The sequence below is a fragment of the Haliotis rubra genome, unplaced genomic scaffold, assembly GCF_003918875.1.
Source record: "Haliotis rubra isolate DU_JTF1 unplaced genomic scaffold, ASM391887v1 Scf258, whole genome shotgun sequence".
Classification (NCBI taxonomy): Eukaryota; Metazoa; Mollusca; class Gastropoda; order Lepetellida; family Haliotidae; genus Haliotis; species Haliotis rubra.
In genome coordinates this window covers 148,382-161,077 of record NW_025766647.1, presented here as the reverse complement: position 1 = coordinate 161,077, position 12,696 = coordinate 148,382, and the positions used below count along the sequence as shown (strand labels likewise).

At 40.2% G+C, this 12,696-nt stretch overlaps 1 protein-coding gene and 1 long non-coding RNA gene across 2 annotated transcripts in view; both read left to right on the top strand.

The window, feature by feature from the left end:
• The first annotated feature begins 598 nt into the window (after positions 1 to 598).
• On the top strand, positions 599 to 2,170 carry LOC124279869. The gene is made up of 2 exons (XR_006899506.1): positions 599 to 1,089; positions 1,268 to 2,170. It is a non-coding gene; the product is annotated as an uncharacterized LOC124279869 (long non-coding RNA).
• A 1,238-nt stretch (positions 2,171 to 3,408) lies between these two features.
• LOC124279864 (multiple epidermal growth factor-like domains protein 10) overlaps positions 3,409 to 12,696 on the top strand; it is a 32,689-nt gene continuing 23,401 nt past the window's right edge. The window contains exons 1-6 of the mRNA XM_046715740.1: positions 3,409 to 3,566; positions 8,559 to 8,690; positions 8,969 to 9,160; positions 10,204 to 10,434; positions 10,926 to 11,060; positions 11,201 to 11,347. Of these exons, the coding sequence (XP_046571696.1) occupies positions 3,512 to 3,566; positions 8,559 to 8,690; positions 8,969 to 9,160; positions 10,204 to 10,434; positions 10,926 to 11,060; positions 11,201 to 11,347 (892 nt within the window). The 5' untranslated portion in view covers positions 3,409 to 3,511. The remainder of the gene's footprint in view (positions 3,567 to 8,558; positions 8,691 to 8,968; positions 9,161 to 10,203; positions 10,435 to 10,925; positions 11,061 to 11,200; positions 11,348 to 12,696) is intronic.

Here is a 12,696-nt window from a genome sequence, read left to right as displayed (position 1 = left end):
AGTATTTTGTCATTTCAATGTATGGGTAAAATCTCAGCATAAACGCTCAATGGCTGAAGGGATGGTGTAAATCCAGCTAGGCTCCATGCATGTAGCAAAGTAATGTAAGTCCCCATGGACCGTAGTATGGTGATCTACCTTCAGTTGTTGACAATAGATAAACCATTTTAATTCTATCGTCCAAAATAATATTCTACCTTGAAGATATATGCTAGCTAGTTTTAACTCAGTTTGTGATATCCTAGTAAATTTACCGTCCTTCGTTGACAGGGTTTTATATATAATATGTGTGTATTATGAATTTAGAACTAGTTTAGTCACGATATGGCTGAAATATAGTATGCATTGTGGGACAGCTCTTGGACCTACGTGCAAAAAGTGGTCTTGGCCAAGATGATACTCCTATACCCTGACACATTCTTAGGGCAGATGTAGCATTGGCATCGCTTTGTGCTGGGGGGCCTTGGATTGTAAATCAGTCAGCGTTTTAGACCCAAGAAAGTGTTTTTTGTCGTATGGAGAGTGTCCACTTAGAACTCCAGCTGATAACGTTCTGGTCACAACAATAATGTATCTACATGAATCTACTTCCTGGTTTGTTCATTGGGCAACATGGAGGTCTCCGTGCTCGGGTGCCGCTCTGTGTCTCCATGCTGGACATGGTGTCAGGTAATGTCTCTACATGAATCTACTTCCCGGTTTGTTCACTGGGCAACATGGACGTCTCCGTGCTCGGGGTGCTGCTCTGGGTCTCTATGCTGGACATGGTGTCAGGTAATGTCTCTACATGAATCTACTTCCTGGTTTGTTCACTGGGCAACATGGAGGTCTCCGTGCTCGGGGTGCTGCTCTGTGTCTCCATGCTGGACATGGTGTCAGGTAATGTCTCTACATGAATCTACTTCCTGGTTTGTTCACTGGGCAACATGGACGTCTCCATGCTCGGGGTGCTGCTCTGTGTCTCCATGCTGGACATGGTGTCAGGTAATGTCTCTACATGAATCTACTTCCTGGTTTGTTCATTGGGCAACATGGAGGTCTCCGTGCTCGGGGTGCTGCTCTGTGTCTCCATGCTGGACATGGTGTCAGGTAATGTCTCTACATGAATATACTTCCTGGTTTGTTCATGGGCAACATACTCCGTGCTCTGCTGTCTTGTTCCATGCTGGACATGGTGTCAGGTAATGTCTCTACATGAATCTACTTCCTGGAGGTCTCCGTGCTCGGAGGTGCGTGCTCTGTGTCTCTATGCTGGACATTGTGTCAGGTAATGTCTCTACATGAATCTACTTCCCGGTTTGTTCACTGGGCAACATGGAGGTATCCGTGCTCGGGGTGCTGTTCTGTGTCTCCATGCTGGACATGGTGTCAGGTAATGTCTCTACATGAATCTACTTCCTGGTTTGTTCACTGGACAACATGGACGTCTCCTCACTCCTCACGCTGAAGTCCCGGGTTCGATATATGTGAAGCCGATTTCTGGAGTCCCGTGCCATGATATTGCTAAAAGCGACGTAAAAAGGAACTCACTAACTCCAAAAGAAGCTTATGCTCTGATGAAGCCCAAACTGGTGTCAGTACATCAGATCATGAAGGGTTAACTATACACTGTGCTGCTTAATGAACGAAGTAAAATAATGGGCGTTCGCTTATGTAATACACAGACGAGGTGCGCTATCTTGTCAGGAAAACTACATGTTTTCCGGGCAGTGTGTAAAACACGTTCCCTTCTGATGTAATTTAGTCAACCGACACCAGTCCTGACAATGGTCTCCGGTTGAAACAGCTGAGTGTTACTCTAGCTATGTGATATCTTTGAAGATTATTATCGTTTCGTCGTGAATCATGTTTTGTTTCTCTCCTGTATATGTGTTTCCCAAGTCAGATATGAAACAACAGAGAGGCTGGGGTCTTTGTTTCCTTGCATGCATCACATTACTGTTTTATTTTGACCTCATCACAAGTATATTTGGAATGTTTCAGCGGCAAATACATAGCCATAATTCTTTTGTGAATGTAACGGTTAGCCTCATCTACAAACGAACGATATTTGTAATCTTAATCTTGATGCTATGATTTATAGCTGAATACATGTCTGACCTACTTCAGCTCGGTGACACAGACGGCCATTTTGTTGACATGACATACTACAACAGCAGTGTCAGCATACGAAAATAAGTGTGTGATATCGTGTTACCTATATCGTATCGTGTTACCTATATCGTATCGTGTTACCTATATCGCATCGTGTTACCTATAAGGGGCGGTGGGGTAGCCAAGTGGTTACTAGCTAGTTTTAACCCATTTTGTGATAATCTAGTCATTTCACTGTCCTTCGTTGACAGGGTTATATAAATTATGTGTATCTATCATGAATATAGCCACGATATGGCTGAAATATTGCCGATGTGACTTTAAATCTTAACTCACTCACTCACTCCTGTCATACCAATACGTGTAAAAAATAGAAAAAAACGCTTACTGCGGATTGATGCGTTGTTGGTAGCGCAATATATTATTTGTTCATAAATTCTGTTCTCGTTGAGTCGATAATTTCATTTAACATTAACGGCAAATAGCAGTGTAAACTGTATGACTTGATCACTGACAATCAGTGATGATACCGGGTGTTCGTGAAGACGGAAAGTATGTCCTGCACCACTGGTAGTGAGTAAGTGAGTGAGTAAAATTAAATGTCACCTCGGCAACATTCCAGCCATGTATATTGACGAGAAAGGTTCTACATACACAATAAATATAAGCTGTTAAATAATCAGTCATCGAAGGACTGTAAAATAACTAGAGTATCACAGAGTCTAAAACTAGCTGCTAAATGTAACACTATTTTATTTACGAAGACAATACAATATAAACACAGGCTACAGGTCGCCAACAACTGAAGGTAGATCACAATGCACCACGGGTAACACCCACCAGTCACACGATTAGCTCTCGCCTTTATATTCCACAGTTAGGGCACCCATTTGTTATGTGATTCACTCTGTCATCGTGATCTAAAGTCGGGGCGGTTGATCGGGTTGACAAAATTATATAAAAGATAATAATGAAGAAGTCTTGATTGGTTTATATCTGCATCAAAAAAGAGACAAAATATCTGTATCTTTGATTCCACATTAGTTTGCTTGTATAGGGAAATCCGGCCTATGGGAAATCTGCACTAAAAAACATTCCCTAATGTGACAAAAGAATCTTCTGTTTTCTTTGAGATCGAGGAAAGAGAACATATGTTATAACTGTTCTGATTTTGAATGCACTACAGCGAATACGGTACATGTAAAGCAACAGAGACCACATACCGTTCAGTAAAACGTAAATAAAGTCATATGTCAGCTTTCCGATTTCTATCGTTCCAGAATTTTCACGATTATACTACTAGATTTTATACAGGTTTCATGTATAGACAGTCTCTTTGTCCGCTGCATGGTTGCACACAATCATATATTTTGAGAGGAAAGTAAACACTTCCTGGTCTGTGCTGCAGTATGTGACGATGGCGGTGTGGGCCAGTGGTGTACTGCTGTTGGTCGGCGTGACTGTCGTGGCAGGTAAGTAGACTCCTTACATATAAATGTTTCAGCACCAGGTAGGTGAGCATCACTGATCCGTGATCATTTCGAACTTCACAAAGAGTTGGTACATGGCGTGACGCATACGCAACACAGGTATACCAGTACATATATACATAACAGACAACATTGATTTTGTTGACCTGATGTCTTACAACCATCGAGAAAACACCCTATCAGTTTTCATAATATGCTGATTAGAACCGTTAGACAGAAAGCTGGGATTGTGACAGATGTCTATATTTGTTGTGTCTCTGTGGTGCACGATCATGTATTTAATCATTTCGTTTTCATACTCTCCAACTCTAGGAGATTATCTCTAAATCAAGAAAAGGACAGGGCGCTATGTTCAGAACTAAAGAGACTAAAACGTGACTCTGATAATGGTCTCTATATTAGCTTTATGCCACGTGACTCTGATAATGGTCTCTATATTAGCTTTATGCCAGTTACAGGTTGTCACCGATGTGTTTTGAAACGTAGACGTCCATGAAGGCTCTAACGCAACCACTCTGTAGGGGCGCTGTATCCAACATACAGATAAAGGAGAACATAGTATCACCAGTTAAATATAAAGCGAGTCGTGTCTCATTACCACAGTCAAATCATAGGGCGTGTGAATGTCAACTGTGACAGAGTGAACACTCTTTGAAACACTCACTGAAAAGCTAAGTTGGACTTCAAATGAACCGATTATTATATCACTGAATGGGACATGCAAGAACAGTTTTGAAATGACGTTGGTTCAGGAACCCGTGTGTGAAGCTTGGGACACGGTGTCCTCTATGGTATGAGGGTTGTATAACTGTCCTCATTTCGTTGTGAGCGATACCTGCACTTTCTACTGGGTAGATTGCCGTATGTTGTTAGCACAAATGTTTGCACTAATTCGAGGAAATGTTTGCCTTGGTGAGTGAGTGTAAGGAAGTAAATGATGAAAAGTGACATTAAAATGCTGTTGTTGTTTTTAGATCTTAATGGCGGCTAATATTGAGATATAGAGCTCAAAGAAGGTTGCTAAAACACCTATTCAAACTCTTTGTTAATCAGTTTCATTTCTATATTTATATACTATCTAAAAAGAAACGCATAGGCGTTTTGAATTTTTAAAAATCTATTAATTGCCTATTGTGTTCAAACAATCGTCAAATATGTAACGAAAGTGTTGACAACATGATTTTTACACAATTGACCAACAAAAACCGACTTTACCTGAAAATGTTGATTTTGATGGGATTTCTTACAATGATTAAAATGCATCCCACAACGCAACAGAAATCACCTTCATGTGGAATTGCGCAGGAAAGAGCATGCACTGTCTGGCAATATAAATCCAGATTACTTTCGGAAATCGTCATTCGTTTTGAAGGAGTTTCAAGGTCAAATCACTACGCTACGTCTTGAGGCTGCGACACGGAACATTGCCAGGCTCTGAATGTTAGTATGAGCACGACATCACGGCTTACAGCTCGTTACAACCAAACAGGTATAACAAATGACCGTCCCCGTACAGGCAGAACGTGAGTAACCACTGCAGCCAAAGATCGGTACATCCGGGTACTACATTTGCGTGATCGTACTGCCACGGGCGAGAGCACAGCAGCCAGGGTGTCTGGACTTCGGAGGATATCCGGTCAAACTGTACGGAACAGGTGTTTTGATGGCTCAGATACATGTTTTCGATCAAAAGGTAATGCGTCATGGCTTCCAATGGTCCACCAACAGTAGGTACAGCTGCGTATCAAAAGTTTGTTCACCTAAGGAAATCCATTTAAACTATTCATTTTGAGCTCGAACAGGAAAGGAAAAAAGGAAAAAAAATTAGAAGTTGTGTATTTGTGAACTTTACTTTCTCATACAGCTTGATCATACCTCTAACTGAGACACCACACTTGTATTCTCTCGCCATAAACTTCTGAATAATACTCCATTTATTTCCTGCATCCCTCAATGTCACAATTTTGCTCCGTTCCAAGTTTGTCCAGTTTCTTTCCTTTGCCTGATCCATTCTTTAAGAAACCATGATAGTTTGTTATCGAGACAATGTGTTTTACCAAATGATTAAAAACGAAGACATGAAGTATACTTTTAAACAGAAAAGTTCAAATTTCTACCAGAAAAGACTTTAAACGCCTAAACATGATGTAATGAAATTTGTAACTGTTTTATCTTTCTCTGAGATTATAGTTTAAGTATGTCCTTACAAATGTTGATTACATACTTTAAGAATAATAACGAAATAAAAGTAAAACTCACTGTTCTGTCTTAATGATCGCCGCTCATGAATTTCATCCTTGGATACCGATATTGTGACAAAGCTGTTACTAAGTTGTTAAAAGGCACAACAATGATGAGAACACACAACTTGAGCTCATTTGCACACATAATTTACGAATAGGATTTACAAACAGACACTCGAATTCAATTAAAAGCAGTACTTTAATGTAAAAGTACTAAAAGCGTTTCCATTTAAGAAGTGAACAGACATTTGATACGAAGCTATATTGTAGTGAGAGACCACGACACCAAATCAAAACCAACACATGGTACCACTGGCGTACACATCTACTTAAATAACCCTTTTATCTGTGATCATGTATACAAGATATACATTTGTTTGTATGTGAACTCCTGTAACTGTAATGTCATATAATGTCTTGAGAACTTTATATCTAGGTACATGACGTTAAAGGTGTGCACATCAACAACCACACACATACAGTCGGCTTCTGATTCAACCTCCTTTACGTTGTATTGATAGTTGGTAGTTTCTATAACAACACGATACTGAAGAAGAAACATTACGGCACACCCGTGACTGGACTACACGGAACAATGTACTTCCTGGTGTAAGATATCAACATTGTGAGTCAGTTAGTCAGCTTAGTTAGTTATGTAGTTGAATATGTCAGAGGAATATTTGTGCAGAATTAACAGTTGTATTGAAAATGTTGTTAGATTGAAAACATAATGTTGTTTTATTCACAGTGTATCATGCGAACATTGACACTAGACCTGATTCCGACAACTTGAACCACAGATTACTAAATATATATCAATATCCACAGCCAATCCTCCACATTTGTCATTTTGTTTATCTCCAGAACAATGCACATTCCCATCACAGTGGAAACTAGCCATGTAATGCCATTGTACAAAACAGGACCAAAATCCTACCCCTCCAGCAACAAGCACTCTTTCCTTGCCCTTGGAAGTTATTTAAGAGATTTGTTTTCAAACGAATGTACAATTACTGTCTCGAGATCAAACTGCTCTCCAAATATCAATAGAGATTCGTACCAAACAATTGTACTACACATTAACTGATAAACTGATAACTCGCTAGATATTCGTAGATACCTTTGAATGGTATTCTAAGGCATACGACAGAGTATGGCACAGAGGACAGTTACATAAGTGAGAACAATATTGCATTACTGGTAAAGTATCAGCGTGATGCCGCAGTTATCTGTCAGATCGTCGTCAAACAGGTTTGGTGAATGATAGTTTATCCAGTAGCAAATCTACCAAAGCAGGGTTCACACAAGGGTCTGTGTTGGGGCCGTTCTATTTCGAGTTTACATAAATGACATAACTGACCAAGTTCAAACTATCACAGGTTATTCGCTGATGATTCGCGTATTTAACCATATCTACTGGCATGGTAGAAGGACTAAACCCAAGACCTACTCTCCTACATCACCAAGCCCCTCCGCCACAAAATCCTTACACAAATAAAATATAATAACAAAATATAAACACCAGCATCGAATCATACCATGATCTATCAGACCGCGCAGCAGATCTTTTCATAAAACCAATGTTTGCTTAGTGTGTCATACAGACCCTGAAATATATAGTTCAAAGACAGCCCGAGCACATCTAGAATGTGTCCCAACTAAAACAATGTCTCTGGGCTCCTTTTCATTATGTTTCATGATTATGATTTAGGAACCGATATTTCTGTAAAATATGGTTCTTTCATAGACTATAGGTTGTTATAAAGCTTGCTTTTAGGTCATATGCTTGTGCAGGCCAAGTCACACAACAAGTTTATGTGGGCACAGAATCCCTACCAGTGCAGTCTGTTTACTGGTATCTTGAATGGAGAGAATTTTGAAAAAATCAGCACGATTATTCATGATTTCTTGGTGGAACTAGTGACTGCATTGTGAAATGGAATAATACACAGTTCTTTAATTTGGCAATTTGCCGTTACACGAGACTATTTGCTCATTGCAACCACACAGAAATCCAAGGACAGTATTGCATTAGAATGCGTAAAGCAAAAGGCGTGTGTATGTTACAGTTAACGAAGACTAAAGTGATTTGCGCGAATGACCACATAGGATGCAAGAATAGAAGTGAATCAGTTTCAGGAAAGGTAAATTTTATTTGAAAACTTCGTTTTCATTTGGCTATTCACAAATTCTTGCTTTACATGTATCGGTCTAGAATCAGTTACTAACATTTATATTTGTTCTATCATTTTAGAGTTGCAGATATATGAAAGCCCAATATACATTCACTTGTCACTGTTGTTGATGCAGATCATTCACATATAATAACAATAATCTGTAACGGGCAGCTGCCCAGCAGGTAGATACGGCTACAGGTGCAGCTACCAGTGTCACTGTCTGTTGTTGATGCAGATCATTCACATATATAATCTGTTACAGGCAGCTGCCCAGCAGGTAGATACGGCTACATGTGCAACTACCAGTGTCACTGTCTGTTGTTGATGCAGATCATTCACATATAATAACAATAATCTGTAACAGGCAGCTGCCCAGCAGGTAGATACGGCTACAGGTGCAGCTACCAGTGTCACTGTCTGTTATTGATGCAGATCATTCACATATGTAATCTGTTACAGGTAGCTTCCCAGCAGGTAGATACGGCTACAGGTGCAGCTGCCAGTGTCACTGTCTGTTATTGATGCAGATCATTCACATATGTAATCTGTTACAGGCAGCTGCCCAGCAGGTAGATACGGCAACATATGCAGCTACTATTGTCACTGTCCGGACAATTGTAACCCTACTTCTGGTTGTCACCCTGCAAGTTGTTCCAGGGGATGGTCCGGGCGGACTTGTCAGAAAGGTAAGAAAAGGAGATTTAGTTTCGTTCACTCCACTTGCTACAGCTTACATTTGCTTGTAAGTACATGAAATATATCTGAGTACACAGTCGTCCAGAGTCTACATGTTTGTACTTTGAGTGGAGTGTTGATCTGAAACAGACCAGAAAACTGGTGCTGACATGTTCCTCTGTTCAAAACATAACCCACATACAAACGTTGTCCGCTCTAATAGCTACTTGTTACATTACCATACATGATATCAATGCTGTTTTAGGGACCCCTCTATTGTATGTTACAGAAAATGTGGCCCTAAACAAAATAACGTCATCCAGTAGTGTCCATTACTCATCATCAAACGCCGTCAATGGTGATGAAACCAGATGTTTTCATTCTGCTTATAATAACAACACTATAACATCAGCCTGGTGGAGGGTGGATCTTGGAGAGGGCACAATGGTACATGACGTCATCATCTACTTCAGGACTGATTGTGAGTATTACGCCAGGCGTATTACACTTGTTGTCTTGGTTCACAAACCTGTTTCGACTGTTACCGTGTAAGGTTGACTGTATGTCCCTCTTGTCATAAAACTCGAGTGACCTCAGCCTGTTATTCTCCATTCAGCTCAGTTCTGAAATTCAAAGATGTTGAAACATGCTTCGTGTGTGTGTGTGTGTGTGTGTGGTGGGCGAGGGGACGTGCGTGTGTGTGTGTGGATTTGAGGGGGGAAGTGTTTGTAATATTCCTGGTGTAACCGGTTCGGACAACATCGTAACGTGTTAATCCACCTTCCTGGAGATATACGCTGCATTTGATCATGTGCGGACGAAAATGTGCAGATTTGCAGTGGATCCACCTTGCGACCTTTGTATTTGATGTCGAACAATGCTCATTTATCGGTTGGTTTATCAAGAAGGTTTGAAAAGAATAGCCCCTTGGAATCGGGATTAAATTCTCAAATAAACGTTCGGTCCGAAATGTAAATAGCCACATGGAGAAATCTATTTCGTCGCCTTTGTAAAAGGTTTTGTCTTCCTATCGTAATTAAATGCCATGACCTCAGTGAGCTTGGTACACCTTTCTAGACATTATAAGTGCTATGGATAACTACTCAAGAGCTCTAAATAAAATACGCAGAATTGATTAATCACTTGAAACTAGACAGTTAATGTAAGAAAAATGAGTCGCTGAATAATTTTTGTCTGAGCTTTCCTGGCGTCTATTTGTCCATTGTCACTACCAATTAGCGCCATATAACTACTGAAATTAACATCCATATTTTCTCGCCTTTATGTGTGTCACTTCTATATTCACTTCAAAGACTTAATATGTGTCTGGAACATGAATGCAGGACACATTATTTGTTTAGTCAAACTGTTGATCTTAGACATCTGCAATATACCCATGGGCATATAAGACATGTTAAGATCACTAAAGCTACTAACACTTAGGCGGATAATGTTGTGTTGAGATCCGTGCCAGCTTCCACAAGACATGTGCCAATTCTAATCCCCATTTTTCACATGTAACAGATAAAGTTCGTCGGAATGGTATCCAGATCTACATAGCTGACATTGCCGCCTCTCCAACTGACGGAGTCAACTGCTACAACGTGACAGGGAACAGAGACGGGACAGACATACCTGATGTTCTGAAGGTCACGTGTTCTGGTGAAGGGCGCTACCTGGTCCTGTACACCACCACTGTCAACAACGACAATGTGAACGTACCTATCCTGGATTTCTGTGAAGTGGAAGTTGACGGTGGGAACAATGATGTTACTTTCTACTCCTAAAAATAAGATACAAGTGTGATGCTTAAATGACTTGACGTTGAACAGGGAGAACACAACGTAACGTATAGATGGGAATTTCCCATGGGGTTGTTGTAAAATCGCTTGGTTGTTATGGTTGCAATAACTGTCACAGTTGTTGATAATGTTACATTGCTGGATTCAGTACACATCACATGCGTTTATTAAGTAATATTATATTTTCAGTGTAAACATGCTTGGTCTTCACTTAAATGTTTTGTTTTGTTTTCAGCATGCACGATAGTCTTAACGTAGACATTGGAAGATGATCAATTCATGATCTAATTCCTTGAATGTTTTTGTTGGACATAGCAGGGATTGCCACTCATTTACGAAGATGATCAACTTGAATGTATCTTTTCTGTGTTCTGTAGAGTATCCCTCATCCTATATTCCTCCCATTGTAAATGTTAGATGTTTTGGATATCTTGCATCTTTAAGTGTGTGCTCCTGGTACATTCGGTGCTGACTGTGAGAACTACTGCCACTGTGACGGTGATGTGTGCAACTACGTAGCCGGCGTTTGTCCAAGTGGAGTCTGTCTACCAGGCTGGCAAACAGACACGTGTGACAGAGGTTTGTTGTTGCAAGTCTTTAATAGTTTAACTATCAATACAGTTGATGACAATTTTCTGAGTATTTTGTATAAAGTAAACTAAAAGTGAAAGTGAATAAGTACTAATGGAAAATAAACGGTGTGGATGTGCTTGTCTCAGTTTGCGGTGTTGGCAGCTATGGAAAAAGCTGTATCAAGGTCTGCTCAGACAGACACTGCAAGGACGACAACTCTACCTGTGACCACGTGACAGGAGAGTGTGTTGGCGGCTGTGAGGCAGGGTGGAATGGAGCAGACTGTACTGAGAGTAAGAGAATTGCTGACAGAGATGATCCTAAAAATTCTCTCTCATACCTCATACTCTTCTGAGAAAAACAAAATGTGTTATTGCCTGATGATTTATTGAAATATTGATTAAGATATATTCTTGTTCTTGTTTTGCGCCTCGAGGGATATACACACACTATTCCAGTTGGTAGGCATGACATACAGTTTAAACTGACACTCAGACAACAGGCAGTCGTCTGTGTGATTGCTCAAATGTATTTTGTTTGTTTCAATGTTTTGCTTTGTGTTTAAGGGAGGGGTGGGGGTGGGGTGGGGATGAGAGAGGCACGAAAATATATTTATATATCACTAGATGAGAAATACCTGTCAGCTACTGTGTTAATGTGATGTGATACAAAATGTCCGACACGTTCCACGTCAGGTTAGGTTTCAAGTGATCCTGTGCTGGTTACGAGTTGCAGTCGCGGCTCACGTGGCCTGTCGTTTAAGCATGTTAAACTTTGTCGATTGCTTATTGAAGTTTACATCAGTGAAGATCTGGGTTAGAATTGATTTTCAGCAACCCATACTTGTCGTAAGAGGCGACGAATAGGTGGCCAGGCTTGCTGTCTTGGTTGTGAACAGGTCATCGTGTGCCATTTGCATACATCGATGCTCATGCTGTTGATCATCTGGTCCCGGGTCATTTATTTACTTACCGACGCCATATAAGATAAGAAGTATATTGAAGTATGTGTATATTCCTGAAGTATGTAGCTGACCGTCTCTGTCAGGCACGAATCAAGTCAATAACTTCTACGGGCAATACTTCACTCAGTTGCGCAGTGGCTTTTTAGCACTGTCATTGGATCCAGAACAATATCTTCTCAATTACCAGATCACAATTCAATATTCACAGCGGAAGCAAATCATTTTAACAGCCCTAAAATATATTAAAAAAACACATCCTAAATACAAACAATATATACTCTTTTCAGACTCTCTTTTGTGCCTTCCGGGTATTAAATGTTTTTAAATTTCTTGCATGCGTCCACTTTTAATTGAAATAATTGAAATGTATAATGATCTTGCTACTGGCCAATACAACATTGTCTTTTGTTGGTTACCCAGCCACGTTGGCATTTCTGGGAACGCAATGTCCGATCAACAAATCTTATTCCATACTCTGATTATAGAGCTATCATCAGATATTATATCCGTGATCTGATGCAGAAGAAGTGGGACACCCAAGTAGGTATCAATAAATTACATGAAATAAAACCCTATATTGGTTACACCTACTTGGGTTGTCAGTCCAGATTTTAGTAGGTTATTGTACTTATTGAAAGGTGAGGATCCTCCGTTCTGCATCCCTTGTGATGAAAGAAT